Genomic DNA, 16370 nt, shown 5'->3' on the forward strand with positions numbered 1-16370 from the left:
TTTAGTTTTTAGTGTTGGCATGATTATCAAAGCAAGTTATATATATCTTGAAAATTGAGATCACAAATGTATGTATACAAATCATATGAAACATTTCTATCTAGATGCAAAAAGTAATTGCAAATGTTTACATGAATTGAATCATATATGCATCAAACCATATTCTAAAACCTTTCTAATTTTCTTAATGATAATGGATATAAGAGAGCTACAAAGCCCCTCCACTCAACCTCCTATGAACAATATGCAAAAAAATAGAGGCATTTAGAAATTGCAAGGAACAAAAATCACATACCTGACCAAAGAAAAGAACTGGTAATGGTGGTGTCAAAGCCTAGTGAAATAATGCAGCTAGATGGGGTGCCTGCAAAAGAAATTAGCTTATGGTGTTGGCATGGTTATCAAAGCAGGGTATATATATCATGCAAATTGAAATTGCAAATGTATGTATACAAATCATATGAGACATTTCTATCTATGTGCAAAAGTAATTGCAAACGTTTGTTTAACATCTATGTATGAATAATTGAAACATGCAAATGCTATGTCACGTGTGCCAACTTTAATTGCAAATGCATATATACAAATCATATGAAACATTTGTGTCTTAATGGAAAAGTAATTGCAAATGTTTTCTTAACATCTATAAATAAATAAGTAAAGTAGGAAAAAGACATGTCATGTGTGAAATTTAGATTGCAAATAAATGCATCTTCAAGCACATGAAATGAGAAATAATGTCTTAAAGCACATTTTAAAAAAACCTAAATACTAACTAAACATCAAATAAAATATTTCAAAAATCATCAAGTAGTAGTCCCAAATCAATGAGACTCAAGATTTGTAAACCTCAATCAAGATAGGATGTTTGAAATCATCAGGCAATAGCTATAGAGAAGGAAAGATGCTAGATTGTTGTGATCAACCGAAATTTATCTTGTGCTGGATTGTCTAGAGATATGGCGAACAATGTGGTGATGATTCTATCCCTCTTGCAACATGAAATTTTATTTAATGCTCTTCGATTCGATGGATGCATCTTCAACAAAATTCCTCAAAAGCATAGCTGTCAATAGCAGTTACGTAATGCAACTAAATTGATCAATTTTTATCTCTAGTTGACATAGTACATCAGCTCAATCGATGGGTGGTTACCTCCACTTTGAGCATAGTAGATCAATTGATGTATGGTTTTACTTACCAAGAGATTGCATGGTAGCAAAAAATTTGATATACATTGAGCAAAAAATTAACTTCCATATGGGATGCAGCCAACCTGTTGTACCGCTTTAGCAGCCCAAACAAAAAGCTTGATGAATCGGCTTGCACTATATGCAAATCGGCTTGCACGGTAGCAAAAATTTTGATAACACCATGCATTGAGCAAAAATCGACTTCCATATGGGATGCAACCAACGTTGTATATCACTTGAGCAACTCAAATAGAAAGCTTGATGATTTGCCTTCTTAGACTTTGTTATTAGTTGTATGGAATTTAAGGGAGCGGGTTTGTCATTTAACTCTCTGATGTGCTCGAGTTGGAGGTGAACAAAGGGTTCAAAATGAAACAAACGTACGTTTGCATAGAACGTTCAAAATGAAAGGAATGTTCAAAACGATGGCATGGCCAATGAACATCCCGGCACACAATCTGGTGTTCAATCACTGGCATTAACATGGGCACTTCATATTGAAATTGTCGGCCAATCCATCCACATCAACTTTTTGTCAAAACATTATCCCTGGCCTCATTAACGTATGAATCCCATTGCCAACCCAACAAACACAGTCAGTGATGCAAAATCACTTGTCAAATCGACAAAAGGGAGCCTGGCATCTTCCCCATTTAATTTCTGGACTTTTGGTCGCGACAAATGGTGAGATGGGCTAGTGATAGAGAAATCATGTCTATGGGCTACGATGCAAATAGCATAGACAAATGGAGGTGCCAATTGTGTCTATGGGCTACGATGTGAAAGGCCTCTTTTGCGGCTATAACCCTCTTGATAGTCTGTCACCTATCTTGAGAGGACTGAGGCTTGTCACATCTCACCTGACAAACATCTATAGCACTCACCTACTCTCGATTGATCAGCTTAGGTTTCGCCTAGAGAAACGTACCGCATTGGTAGCACATCGGCTTTAGCGTATACACTCAATATTTGGATGAGTAGGGTGGCCATCACCATCGATTATAGCGCAATGGTAAAAAAAATATTGTAACGAAAAACATATGATAGACCTGGAGGCGATAGAGTCCTACGGAACAGCGATGGCATGAGAGAGCTAGCAGGATAGAGACCTGCACTTCGGAGATGGAATGGCTGTGGAGCTAAAAAGGCGATTAGTCTGGAGCTGAAACGTGGCACAAAGGTGTGGCTGACAGAAAGTACAAAGTCAAACTCAAGAGTCAGAAAGTACAAAGTGCCCGAGGACTCAAGAGTCGTGAGGAGGGAGGGATCGCTTTACCTCAATCGACTCAGCCCGACCCATTTCGCTCGAACTTTTAGGATTGCATGCATCTCGATAGCTTCTAGATTCTATGGTGGCTAGATGGTGGCTCGCACAGGCAACTGGGGATTTAGGAGGGAGGGAGGCTCTCTCAGGTTGCCTTCATCTCCTTCCACGTGGCAGCTCTTGCTTTCCTCTCCTTGGCCTCCTTGCACGCCACATGGGTTCTCCTCTTCCTGCACTTCTAAAACCTCCCCTTAAAGGAGTAGAAAGATGAAGCCATGGAGAAAAATAAGTTAATTAATGCATAAATAAATTAAGCCATAGAAAAACATAGATTAATAAAGTAAGCCATAGATAAACGTAGCCTCCATGTAGAAACATGGGTTAATAATCTAATGAAGTGGTACCTCCTGAAATTTGTACACAAAATTAAAGCATGGCCTTGGTTTGAAGGCCATCGGAGTAGTAAGAGATACAAATTTTAGAAGCAAGTAGGGTGGGTAGAGCGAGAGAGGTCTGGGTGGGAGGTGTTTTGCAGTGAATTAGTTCATTTCGTGCTTGATTAATGTTGATCAAGCTTAATCGTAAGCAATATTTTGTTTAATGCAGCAATGACGAGAGAGAGAGAGAGAGAGAGAGAGAGAGAGAGAGAGAGAGAGAGAGAGAGAATGGAGCACTTAGGGAGAGAGAACTCTCCCTCCCAATCCCTCCCCTCTATATACTGTTTCAATTGCTGATGCCACGAACTTTCTGACACTATGAAGGTTTTGGAATCATCGCATAGGTTCGCCACCATGTAGGTTCTAGTATTTCTTGCTTGCCTTGCCTTAATGGCCTCAACGTAAGTGACCCTACCTTAATGCTTACCTCAAATTTTCCTTGAGTGTGGCAACTAATGCTAATGGCCAAACAAAGATTCCATGAGAGGCGATCTTTTTATAAAAAAAAGTGTGTGTTGTATTGAGATTGAAAGTGCCAACAAGGCCTCTATACAGGGTGACCAAGATAGAATCCTAAGATAGAATTCTAAGCGGCTCAGGACCGGCACATACACATCCACACGTTTTAACGGTTTCCTGGTGGCACCCGAGCGGTGAATTCGAATTCGACTTTGACTGGGCCCTATTGAATGCCATGGGGACCTACTCCATGGTGTGCACTAATCCTCCTCGCTTAGCAACACTAGCTCATGCGGTTGGGCATTCCTGCGTTTGCGGGCCGCTATATAAATAATAATAAGACACAGTATGAATTGTGAGGAAGAATTCATGCCCAACTCCTACTTTTATGGTTCTGCTTCATACTCCTCCTCGCAACATGTTTGCCGCAGGCCCCAGAGATCCTTGTCATATGTTACACGGAACTGGAACGAAACCACGGAGCCTTATCGTGCATGGCCCGGGGTTTTTTCGTAGCGCAGATCCAAGGCAATCAAGCCCTCGCTCTCTGATGGCATGGCCCCAGGACAGTGGAGCGGTCATGGAGAAATGTCCACGTGCAGGTAATGCTGTCCTTTACTGTATTTTTGCACTGGTCGGCTTTTTTCCTCCGTCGTCACATCTGCAAGAGGGCTGTCCTTATGGTTTTGGTTATGGTCAGACTTCGCCGGTAGGTTAGTAATTGAGCGCTCATGGAAGGAGTACTTCATTGATCCCTCACACTGGCGGGACGACCCAGAGAGCAAAGTAAGCGCAAATCTGAACTGAATGATTTGCACAGGTAAATTTGTAGTTTGGCTAGTCTGACGAGTCTGTTGTGAATCAGAAGAACCCAACAGACAACCCAGGTTGGGTTAAAGACCTGCTAGAGAAAAAGCCCAAAGCATCCACTGGTCAAGCCCAAGACCGCGTCTTGGTGGAGGATTGTGGCAAGGATGGAGTGAACGTCGATGCATTTAAAGCACAAGAACTGCGCGAGAAGAGTGACTGGGAAACGATCAGCTTAGAGGAGGCACTCGCGTCTATGGAACAGATGCCCCAACCGCCTTCAATTCAGAACCTTACATGCATCTTGCATAAGTGCAGAACAAAGAAAAATCTAGCGTATACCAAGCGGTTGTATGCCTATCTGTGCAAAAATGGGCTGGAAGATCATAGATCTCTTGGGAACTATGTCGTTCCAATGTTGGTCCAAGCTGGAAGCATGTGGGATGCTCAGCAGGTTTTTAACAAGTTGGTTGATCGGAACGAGTATTCATGGAATTCTCTTATCTGGGGTTGTATTGAGTTTGGTGATCCAAAGCATGCTCTCAACCTCTACCAGAAAATGCAAGAGGATTTTGTACATCCCAGCAGGTATACCTTTGTTACGGTACTGAAGGCTTGTGCTAGGCTGAAAGATGCAGAAAGAGGTCGGCAAATACATGCTGAGATAGCGAGAAAGGGGCTGGAAACTGATCTTTTTGTTGGCAGCACCTTGGTGGATATGTATGCCAAATATGGCTCGCTTGCAGATGCACGGGAAGTGTTGAACAAGCTGCCAGTCCGAAATGTGGTATCATGGACTGCACTGATCAAAGGATATGGCGAGCATGGGCTTGGTGAGGAAGCGCTCAAGTGTCTTGAACAGATGCAACTGGAGGGTCTCTGTCCAAATGCTGTCACATTTGTTTGCACCTTGAAAACTTGTGGCAGCATAGGAGTGATAGACAAGGGCCGAGAATTACATACCGAGGTAGCCAGAAAGGGTCTGGAAAGAGATCTTCTTGTTGGCACCACCTTGGTGGATATGTATGCCAAATGTGGCTCTCTTGGAAAAGCACAGGAAGTGTTCGACAAGCTGCCACTTCGAAATGAGGTCTCATGGACGGCACTGATCGCAGGATATGCCGAGCATGGGCTGGGTGAGGAAGCACTGAACTGTCATGAACAGATGCAACTCGAGGGTGTCTCTCCAAATGCTGTTACATTTGTCTGCTGTTTGAAAGCTTGTGGCAGCATAGGAGCTATAGATACGGGTCGAAATATACATGCTGAGATAGCCAGAAAGGGGCTAGAAAGAGATCTTCTTCTGGGCAGCAGCTTGGTGGATATGTTTGCCAAATGTGGCTCGCTTGTGGAAACATGGGAAGTGTTTGACAAGCTGCCAGTTCGAGACAAGGTCTCGTGGACTGCACTAATTGCAGGCTATGCCGAGCAGGGGCTTGGTGAGGAAGCTCTGAACTGTCTCGAACGGATGCAACAGGAGGGTCTCTCTCCAAATGCTCTCACATTTGTTTGCATCTTGACAGCTTGTGGCAGCATAGGAGCGATAGACAAGGGCCGAGAAATACAGTCCGAGATAGCTAGAAAGGGGCTGGAAAGAGATCTTGTTGTTGGCACTGCGTTGGTGGACATGTATGCCAAATGTGGTTCTCTTGTGGAAGCACGGGAAGCATTTGACAAGTTGCCAGTTCCAGACAAGGTCTCCTGGAATGTACTGATCGCAGGATATGCCGAGCATGGGCTTAGTGGGGAAGTTCTCAACTGTCTTGAAAAAATGCAACTCGAGGGTCCCTTTCCAGATGCCGTGATATTTGCTAGCAGCTTAAAAGCCTGTGGCAGCATAGGAGCGATAGACAAGGGCCGAGAAATACACAGCGAGATAGCCAGAAAGGGGCTGGAAAAGCTTCTTGCTGTTGGCAACACCTTGGTGGATATGTATGCCAAATGTGGCTCGCTTGCAGAAGCATGGGAAGCGTTTGACAAGCTGCCAGTTCGAGACGAGGTCTCATGGAATGCACTGATTGCAGGATATGCTCAGCATGGAGAAAGTGAAATGGTTTTCCATATGCTTGAGAGAATGAGAGGAGAAGAGATAAAGCCAAATGGGCTCACGTTCTCTGTTGTCTTTAACGCATGCAGTCACATGGGTCTAGTCTACAAGGGCCAGAATTACTTTGAGGCCATGAGCCAAGACTACGGCATCACACCAACTATTGAGCATCACAACGGCATGGTTGATCTCTTTGGCCGAGCAGGCCAATTAGAGGAGGCTGTAGCAATGGTGAAGAAAATGCCTTACCATCCTGATCTTTCAGTGTGGCATACAGTGTTAGGTGCTTGTCGAAAGTGGGGTAATGTGGAGCTTGGAAGGCGTGCCTTTGAACATGCAGTGCAATTGGATGCAAAGGATGCTGCATCTTATGTCTTGATGTCCAACATCTATGCAGATGCTCACATGCAAGACGAAGAGAAGAAGTTCGGGGCAATGAGACTGAAAAAGCGAGCATGTAAGGAGCCAGGGCAGAGTTGGTGGACTGACAATAGGGGGTTTTGCATTCGTTTGCAGCAGGGGACACCAGACATTGTCAAAGCAAAAAAACATATGCAATGCTAGAAGATTTTGTCTCCAAATGAGGGAGGAAGAGTATGCCCCAGCTTTGCATTGGACATATTCGTTGATGCACAGAAAGATGGGTTAGGTGGACATAGTGAGAAGCTGCCTGTCTTGTGTGCACTAATCAATATATCCAAGGGGACACCCAGATGCGCTCTCAAGCACCTCTGCGTTTCTAACGACAATCATGCAGCTACTGCATCGATATCAAAGATCAGCAAACTGTTCTTGTTGGAGATGCTGCTGTAGCCCATGGCAGGGCTGCCTACATAGCAGCTCTGGAGCCTTGCAGCGTACAAAAGCAGGTATAGCAAGTCAGCCTGCAGTACAGGAACGGACTGCCTCACAGGCAACCATACAGTCAGCAGATGGGCTGCGTACAGCAGCCGTATAGGATAATAGAGTCAGCAGGTCTGCGGAACAGTGCAGCAGTCCTTACAGCGGCCTTACAGGCTGTCTGGCAGCCTGCAGATAGGTGCAGAGCAGGCAGGAGCAGGTGCAGGCACAGGTGGATGTGGCTGACAGCCTACATGCCTACATTATCATTTTTGGTTGGGATCCACGTGCGCACACACACACACACACACACACACACACACACACACACACACACATATATATATATATATATAGAGAGAGAGAGACACACACACACACACACTATATATATATGTATAGAGAGAGAGAGAGAGAGAGAGAGAGAGAGAGAGATGTGTGTGTGTGTGTACGTGCACGTTCACACATTCAATCAATGGCAAAAGATGTCATACTTTTTTCCCCTACATGGCTAACTTCACACTTTATTACATAGCAATTGTGACTTGTAGATCCCAAAGGCAAAGGGCAGGCTAATTCAAAAATCTTGTTGATGCTCGATTAGACATTAAGCAACAAATCATAGCAAAAGAGATCACCCCATACAACCATCAGCTCAAGTATAAAGACTGTTCAACTTAAAAACGTAAGAGTTTTAGTATCTTGTTTAATTTTGTAATTTATGCAATTTTCTTGCATTTTTGTCCTATAAAAGAGCACAAGCTAGCATTAGGCCTCACATTATAAATTCCTTTAGCGTTGTAAGCGCATTTGATAGGTTAATGGAATAAACACATTTGATAGGATAATAATAATCCAAGTCTGTATACTTTTTTGCAAGAGAGTTGTTTCAATTATTTCCATGGTCTCTTCATTCTAAACCTCCTAGATGAATATTTTTGTTATGGTTCTTCAACATTATGAGTATGGGAATGGGCTTGACTATTGCTTATTTTGGCTAAGAAAATTAGGTATTATTGTCTATTTTATAAACAATGATTAGCACTTAATGACTAGAGATTAGTTGCATGGTTGATGCAAATTACTAGTTTAAAGAAGAAAGCATTCATTCAAACTTAAAGCAAGAGCGTCCAAATTTACTTTAGGGTGGTTGTGAAGTTTTTGTGTTACAAGTAATATGTTTAAATCTACATAGAGCTCCCACTTTGGGTGGCATTCAAATACTGCCACAATAAAAGGTGTAATATTGGACACAAAACATAAGCTCATGAGGCTAACTATACTTTTGATATGCGTGACATAAATTTGTGAGGCTAATCAAAAGTTTAAATATGTGGTATTCACTTCGAATGTATTAAATGTGATTCTATTTTAAAGCAATGTAAATGAGTCATTGAAGGCTATGACCACACACATGTTACAAAACCCATCCTCCATGTCAAAGTAACTTGTCAATTCTCCATGTAAACTGAAGATCTACCTACTGTATGATGACAAATAGATAATGCATGAAAGGTAGACACCATCAAAGATGTTTGAAGGTAGATAGACACCCTAAAAAATATTGTAAGTTTGATCTAACAATTTGGATCTGAGGGAAATATGTTGATAAATGTTATTTCAAGCGAGGCTCATGCTCCATATTGAAAAGAGGCAAATGAATATGGGAAACTTAAGAGGCAAATGGAGAAGTAGGATGGCTAGGTGTGACCCACTGTGCTGAGCCCACTCCGCCGCCTCTGAGAAGGTGAAGACATTATCCAGGATACTGCGAGCCTGGATAAAGCTTGTCTGAGTGTCGTGAATGAGGTCTGGAAGTAGAGGCCGAACTCTGGCACTGATCATCTTGGCAAGGATTTTGTAGGCAGTGGTAAGAAGGGTGATCGGGCGCCACTGACGGATCTCATGTCTATCTCCTCCCTTCGGGATGAGGCAAATCAGTCCCGAGGAGAGGCTCTCTGGCATATAACTGCTGCTGAAAATCCTCTAAAGAGCTGCTAGGAGGGGCTGATGGATTTGATCCCAGAAGGAGGTGAAGAATGCCCGAGATAGCCCATCCTCGCCCGGGCATTTCTGCCCGTCGATGGCCATCAAGGCCTCCAACATCTCGTCCGTAGTGAACGGTGCCAACAACGTCGCCTGCATGCTGGGCTGGACCAGGGAAGGAATGTGCCTCCACACCTCCTCACGGGAGCGTCGAGTGCGAGGGGCAAGCGACTCCTGCTGGAAAAGAGTCCGGTAGAAGTCGGTAGCCAACCCCAAGACCTCACCCGGATCCGCCGTAACGATGTGCCCCTCCGCTGTCCTGAGACTCCGAAGCTGATCACCTGCTGCTCTCTGGCCATGCGTCCTGAAGAACTCCCTGCACATCCGGTCACCCTTCCGAGCCCAGAAGGAGAGAGAGGCGTGATAGGAAAACTCTGAGCGGCGCTAGAGGGTCTCCTCAAGAAGGGCTCTGGCTCGAAGGGCCTGGATCCGAAGCTCCTCGAGCCCGGGGTTGCCTGCTGAAGTCGCTGAATGGAGGTGAGGTCCCTCCGAAGAGCTCTCTCTCTGCCCCACCACTCCTGTCGAACCTGTAGGGCTGCGAGCTGGCAAATCTGGCTGGACTCCTGCAAAGCCTGTGCCACCGAATCGAAGGGCCTGAACTGCCGAGTCTAATGATAAGAGCATAGGCGCATGGTCGGAAAGTGTCATCCCTGGAACTATACCCGCCTGACCGCCTCTGCTGATGGCCCAATCACTGACATAAAATCTATCCAGCCTCTCCAGGAGTCTGCCTCCTTCCTTGCGGAAGCCCCATGAGAAGTCCAAGCTCCCGTGCCAACGCCGGAAGGACGGGTCTCTCCAACTGTCCCTACCCCCTGTCGCGAAGATGAATGAGTCCCAAGCGGACTGCTCTGCCTGAGACATACCTGTAAACTCCGGTCCTCTGCCCTGCTGGTCCTCCAAGGTCTCCAGATTGTTGAAGTCACCTCCAACAATCCAGGAATCCATGTCTGGGAGAATCCCTGTAAGTGTCGTCCAGAAGGTGGCTCTGCAACGGAGGTCTGTGGGAGCATAAATGTTGAGGACTCCTATTCTGGAGCCCTCTAGTTCCAAGCCTACCCAAAGGGCACGGCCTGGGATCAACGTGCCATGACCGAAAACTCCCTGGGCTAGCTGCTCGCACACGGAAGTACAGACACCTCCACTCCTCCCCTGTGCGCCGATCGAGGGCTCCCAATAAGTGTGAGAACGTCCAGGGAGAATCTTTCCGCAGCTACGGGAGTGAGCTGCAGAAAGCTTGTGCTCCTGGAGCAAAAGTACGTCCAAACGACCAATCACTGCTGGCTGAAGTTCCTGTCTCAAAATGAGCTTCCTAGGACCACGGGTGCCAGAAGAATGAAACCCGTTCACATTCCAGGAAACGAGGTGTAGGCTCATGGTGAGGACTGGGAGGCTGCGAACAACTGTCTGCTTGCGGTCGAAGTCGAAGAAGAAGCTGACATTTCAGAGTGGAGGCGCTGACGCTTATGAGAAGGTTTGGAGGGGGAGGCGGGGTCGTCCTGCCCGTTCTTCAACACCTTCAACAAAGGCGAGAGGGCTTTGGTGCCATGAGCAAATGCTTTCTCGAGCCAGCTCAAGATCTCTAAAGTAGTCATCCGGTAAAAGCTTGGAGTTTCTGAGGGGTCCAGGCTCGGACATCCTGGGGGAGGGGCCATGACAGGGGGGCCTGAGGATTACAATCAGTCTGAAGCGTTTGGCGGCGCAACGCCACCGCAGGCGCACGTCACCCTCGGACCACTGAGTCTCGAGAAGCTGCCCACCGGACGGGCCTATCCAGTAGCAAACCTGAGCGTGCGTCTGCTCTCTGAGAGCCTCCCAGACTGAGTCGTCTGTCCAAGTCTCGATGCTGTCGCTGAGGAACGTGAAAGCAAAGCTAGGGCCATCCCTAGGGGCCAAGGCGGCTATCTTCCCATCCGCCCCTTTGCGGAGCAGGAAGATACTGATGTCGAGACAAGCAGGGAAGGTCCCGAGGTCGGCCACATCCAAGTAGTCCCAGGGGCCAGATCTGTAAAAGTCGCGAGGAAGCTCTCTCTCCTGAAGCTGAGGCCCATCAGAGTCTGCCATTGAGGGGCTAGCGGACAGGGAAGCCTGCTCCAGTGGTGGTGTAGACTCAGGGTGTCTTGCCAGTGGCGGGGGAGGGGGAGGAGGCTGGGGGGTAGGCGACTCAAACTCCACGGAGGCGACAAGTGGAGGAGGTGGAGGAGGGGGAGCGGGGGCTGCCCTCAGCTGAGGAGCCGTCGATGCAGCTAACTCTGCAGGAGAGCTGAAAGAGGCGGGGGGGGGGATGGGGATGCATCTGGAGCTGGGGCTGAGAAGGAGGAGGAGGAGACTGAGGGGGAAGAGGCGGGGGCTGAAGCTGCGGGTCGGGAGAAGGGGGGTGCACCTGGGGAGGGGGCTGGGACTGAGTGGAAGGGGGCTGGGGAGCGGAAGAGAGGGCGACCTGAGGCTGTGAAGGGCGGGCTACCGTCGAAGAAGAAGCTCTCCCAGGTCCCTGGGGCGGCTGCCTGTCAGGTCTCTGAGGTGCTGCTGCAGGTTGGGTAACCTCTGCCTCCTTGCCTTTATAAGAAAACTTCTTGTTTTTTCCTCTTTTCCTTCTAACCTCAGTCCAACCGCCAACTAACGGGCTCTGGCTGCCTCTGCTCCTCCTGACGTGGTTGCCCGGAGGGGGGGGGAGGGGGCGGAGGGGGAGGGGGCGGGGGAGGCCGAGAGGAGCTGGCGAAGCGTGGACAACCAGCCGCCAAGTGCCCAAAGCCGTGACACCTCAAGCACTGGCCTGGCTGTCCGGTGACTACCATGCTCTGGGTGATGCTGCCGGCATCTGTCACGATCTCGATCACTGCAGGGAGAGTCGCAGGATCCGCCATTGCCACACGGACTTGGGGGGCTCCTGCCGTGGTCACCGCATCGACGAAGGTGTCGTGCATAACCCAGCCAAAGTGTGAGCCCAGGTCCCTGACAATCGGCCACAGCTCAGCAGCAAGACCTGGAAAAACTAGCGTCACTGGATGGCGAGGTATACAGAACCGAACATCAAAATCCGCTGCGCTGAATCCACGGTACCACGGGACTATCATAATAATCTTTCCATCCACCGACATGGGGGAACCTGCAATCAGGTTGCTCGCAGCTTTCGCATTGGAGAGTTTGAGCCAGAAGATGCCCCTTCCCATAAGGGCCACCTCCTCAATATGGCCGTCCTCTAGCATGAGAGTGGACTGGAGCCAGTCCCTGATGGCTGATTTGGAGGGGGAATGTCCAATGACTCTGCCATAAACAGAGGTAAGGGCAAAGTCATTGGCAACCTCCTGAACCCGAGACGATTGTTGCTCTGTCAGGATGACGCGGTAGGCATCTGGTGGGCCTCCAGTTCCGGGCAGGGAGCCGCCATACCGCCAAGACAAATTGCGAGGCTTCCGATGAAGAAGAGGTTGCCACCCAAAAAAGGGGGGGATAGATGCGGGAGGGTGGAGCCTGGGTGTGAAGAAGACGGGTGCGGAGGCGGAAAGCGGGAAGGATGGAGGGCGGAGGGCGGAGGAAACGGGGCGGGAGGCCGGGAGGCGGAGGTGGCGCGGGGTGGGGGAGTGAGGATGGAGAGCGGGTGAGGTGAGGAGGCGGGAGCGGGCGAGAGGCGGGGCGGGGCAGAAGGGCGGGGGGGCGGGGTGGAAGGGCGGGACGGAAGGGGCGGGGCAGAGCGAGAGGGCGGGAGGGGCGGGGGCGGAAGGGCGGGGTGAAAGGGCGGGGGTGGAGTGGAAGGGCGGAAGGGCGGGAGGGGCGGGGGCGGTGTGGCGAGGGGGCGAGGGGGTGAAGCGGAGGGGCGGGGGAGGTGCGGAGTGGGGCGACGGGGGGGGTGGAGCGAGGGGGGGCGGCGGGGCGGGTGGAGCGAGGGGGGCGGGGGGGTGAGGCAGAGCGGCGAGAGGGGGGGTGAGGCGTAGCGAGGGGGGGGCGGCATGAGTCAGGGTGAGGCGGAGGGGCGGAGGGGTGAGGGAGCGGAGAGGCGAGGGGTGAGAGCGGAGGGGGACGAGGGGAGGTGAGAGCGGAAAGCGAGGGGGGCGCGGCGGCAACGGCGAGGTGAGGCCGCGGGTGAGGGGGGGGTGAGGGCGGAGAGGCAGGGGGGTGGGGGTGGTCGAGGCGAGGAGGAGTTAGGGGGGGAGGTAGAGGTTGCGAGAGGGGAGGGGAGGCTCGCAGGAGCAACAGCGGAGGTTGTTATTTGGTATGTCCTTAAGGTGCTTTATATTTAGTTCGTTGATGTCCATATCCGTTTGATCTCCTATATGTATTTTATTGAGGACCTCCAAGAATCTTAGGCCGGCAGTTTTTCTCGGATCATGTGGTGCTTGCAACGTTTTGTTGCATGTTTTTTGTTTGATGTCCTTTGCTGTAAGAATATGTGGGTCTCTAGGCATGTTATTGAAGATGGTGCGGTTGTGATTGTCTTTTGCTGCATTCGTAAAAAACAAATGTGGGGTATCATTCTTATTTGGTATGTCCTTAAGGTGCTTTATATTTAGTCCTTTGATGTCCATATCCGTTTGATCTCTTGTATGTATTTTATTGAGGACCTCTAAGAATCTTCTATTTGATTGGCGCATTGGCTCCATCAATTCATAGTATTGTATTTGCAATCTCCAAAAAGATCCAAGCATTGAAGTTGTTGTCGACTGTGTATTGAAAATCCAAGAGTTGTTAATAGGGCTTACCTCGCAACGGTCGCCACATAGTATAACATTGACTCTGCCAAATGGCTCTTGGTCATTTTGTTTTATTTCTCGCATTCACATGTCTGTTGCAAGGAAAGTGTTGATGCCCACTAATGAAATCTCATCTATCAGAATCAAGTGGACATCCTAGTATTGTTCTGCGAGGATATGTTGTTTCTCTACCGAAAGCCCTATGTATGAGCTTGTTAGTAAAGACAAGTGCAGAGCCGCATATGTATGAGCTTGTTAGTAAAGACAAGTGCAGAGCCGCATGCAATGTGCTTCCTCCAATTGTTCTTGACACCTTCCCAATATATGCCAAAAGCAATACCTTTGGGAGATCGATGTTTGTTGTGCTTTTGTGTGTGTGGTAGCATCGAAGGGCCTCTGCTGCTAGTGTAGCCATGAATGTTTTTCCTGCTGCTGCGTTCCCCGACAAGAATAAGCAAAATTGTTTGGTTGGTTATGTTCTTTTTTTTAGCATCATGTCGTCAAAAATGAGTCATTGTCGTGGGTTCATTTCTCTAAGAGAAGAATAATAGTTTTCATTGGATAGATGTGTTTGTTTAGTTTGCCGAAGATTGGTTTGTTTATTAGCCTTTGTTTGCTAGTTCGTTTTGTTTGCAAGGTCGTATTTCTCTTTGAACACTGTCGTATTTCTCTTTGATCGGTTGTTGCTCGTTATTTATAGGATGTGTTGTTGGTAGTGGATGATGTTGTGTGATACGAAATGTTCTTGCTGAAGAGTGTTTTTTGCTCGTCAATAGATATTTAAAAATGTTTGTACATGTCTTTCCAATTTTTGAATTGTTCGTCCAGAACATGCTCTTTGAAATGGAACGGCAAGTACAATAAGCAAAGCTCCCTGTAGTGATCGTCTGGGACTTTTTGCTTGCTGTAGTTGTTAAATCATATTACTCTCACTCATTTTCTTTTTCTTGTTTGCCCTGATTTGAAAGTGTAGTTGGATGCGAAAGATGCCAAGCAGTGGTTTTGTAAACGGTGGTCTCTACTAGCAGCGTACTTTGTGATTATGTCCTCAAAGAAGATGTCGGTGCTTTTTGGGTGGAGTGTCTCAAGTTGCACTCAACGTTTCAGAAGCAATGTTCTTTGCTCAGGTGGGCTTGTGTTGATGTAGACAAATTCTCCTGTTGCGTTGGTGAGCGACAACAAAAGACATAAGTACACAGCTTGTTGCACACTGATGTGTTGAGTGTTGAGCATTGCATTGCCTACTTTTCTCACATGCTCATCTGCTTTCGCATTTTGTTGAAAGATTTGAACGATCGCATCCTTCATGGCATTGTTGGTCTGTTTTTCTATTTTAGTTATGTACGACGTGCAGTAAGAGGCAGCTCCGTGTTTGCTCCCCACAAATCTGTCAAAGCCGCATTGAAGTTGTTTGTGTAGATATCTTTCGGGCACCTTTTCATGAAGAGTTTTGGTTATGATATGCTGGTTCTCAAAGCAAGCTTGTAATCATCTTTAGTCAAGGAGATGCTTTCAAGGAAAGTTTGGAATGTGAATGCTGAAATGTGTTCCTCTCGTATTGCTTTCGTCAGTTTTTTGTAGTTTTCTTGATGGATTGATATGTCAGTCCCATTCGGAAGCGGGGTCAAAATGTTTGTGTTTTGCATAGGTGGTCTAGGAAATCCAAAGCGGCATTGGTTCTTCTTTCTTTGGCATGTTCGCCTATGCCTATGGGTTTGCAAATTTTGGTTACTGTGTTTGATTTTTGTACTGTCAGTTGTGTGATGCAGTTTATAAATTTTACGATGCAAGCATTGTCGGAAGCATTAAAGGTAGGTGCATCTTTTATTCAAATCAAGCCATGGTCATGCTGGCTGCATCTGCTTTGGAATTCTGTGGCAAAAAAGAAGTCCTTCATTGCGCCTAGAATACTGTCATCTTGTCTCGCAGCAGTGTTTTCAAGGCTTTGAACTTATGCACATAATATCGGGCCGTTGTTACAGGGTCTGATCTAATGAGATCCTGTACAGTTTGTTGGTTGATACACATATTTTGGCTATTTGCTCTTCCTCTCAGTGTACAGAGGCATGCAAGCAATGGCTCCCATCTTTTTTCTGTTGTCGATAATGTGATGAAGAATGTTGGCGGGCCAAGTTGTCATAGCACTGCGAATACATTGCGCTTCAATTGTCGTTGTTTGTAGTCTACAGATGTTCGTAGTAGGCAGACAAAGTCCCAAAATCCGATTTTGGATAATAGAAGTTGCTCAATGTTGGTGTCTAAATCTATTATCCTTGCTGCAAGAGTTGCCCCTTGTAGTTGACCTTTCCTCATGTGCAGCCAAGTTGATGACCTTTCCTCATGTGCAGCCAAGTTGATGACAGTACCTGCTGCTACACTAAAATTTTCATTGTTTTGAAGAACAAATTCTCTATACACCATGCGAACCTTCGGTCTTCATTTCGTAATTCCCATTTCACTATGTCTCGGTAACTAGTCTGGGCTGCAAGGTTGTACGCACGGCCATGACCAAAGAATAAGGTTGGGATGCCAGCTCTTCGTATTGTTCATCTTTGAAAAGGCCGAGCGATGAAAAACCTTCTGGCGGTG

At 47.5% G+C, this 16370-nt stretch overlaps 2 protein-coding genes across 2 annotated transcripts in view; both read left to right on the top strand.

Moving 5' to 3' along the window:
* The first annotated feature begins 3794 nt into the window (after positions 1-3794).
* The window catches only part of LOC147902856 (pentatricopeptide repeat-containing protein At3g02330, mitochondrial-like), a 64990-nt gene continuing 52414 nt past the window's right edge, over positions 3795-16370 (top strand). The window contains exon 1 of the mRNA XM_087373860.1: positions 3795-3843. Coding sequence (XP_087229986.1) covers positions 3805-3843 — 39 coding nt within the window. The 5' untranslated portion in view covers positions 3795-3804. The remainder of the gene's footprint in view (positions 3844-16370) is intronic.
* LOC147902857 (pentatricopeptide repeat-containing protein At2g33680-like) lies at positions 3886-7363 on the top strand. The gene is made up of 3 exons (XM_087373859.1): positions 3886-3955; positions 4054-4139; positions 4219-7363. Exons 1-3 carry the CDS (start codon positions 3904-3906, stop codon positions 6769-6771), a joined length of 2691 nt encoding a protein of 896 aa, XP_087229985.1. The 5' UTR covers positions 3886-3903; the 3' UTR covers positions 6772-7363.

This window comes from Dipteris shenzhenensis, chromosome 4, assembly GCF_047967505.1.
Source record: "Dipteris shenzhenensis isolate YYH24624 ecotype China chromosome 4, Dip_SZ_1.0, whole genome shotgun sequence".
Taxonomy (NCBI): domain Eukaryota; kingdom Viridiplantae; phylum Streptophyta; class Polypodiopsida; order Gleicheniales; family Dipteridaceae; genus Dipteris; species Dipteris shenzhenensis.

What these genes read in the sequence shown, in the direction of transcription:
- LOC147902857 (XM_087373859.1), top strand. Translation starts at nt 3,904, where the DNA reads ATGGCATGGCCCCAGGACAGTGGAGCGGTCATGGAGAAATGTCCACGT. An exon ending in GGAGAAATGTCCACGTGCAG is followed by an intron (nt 3,956 to 4,053) that starts GTAATGCTGTCC and finishes GGTTATGGTCAG; the next exon opens with ACTTCGCCGGTAGGTTAGTA. An exon ending in GGGACGACCCAGAGAGCAAA is followed by an intron (nt 4,140 to 4,218) that starts GTAAGCGCAAAT and finishes GTTGTGAATCAG; the next exon opens with AAGAACCCAACAGACAACCC.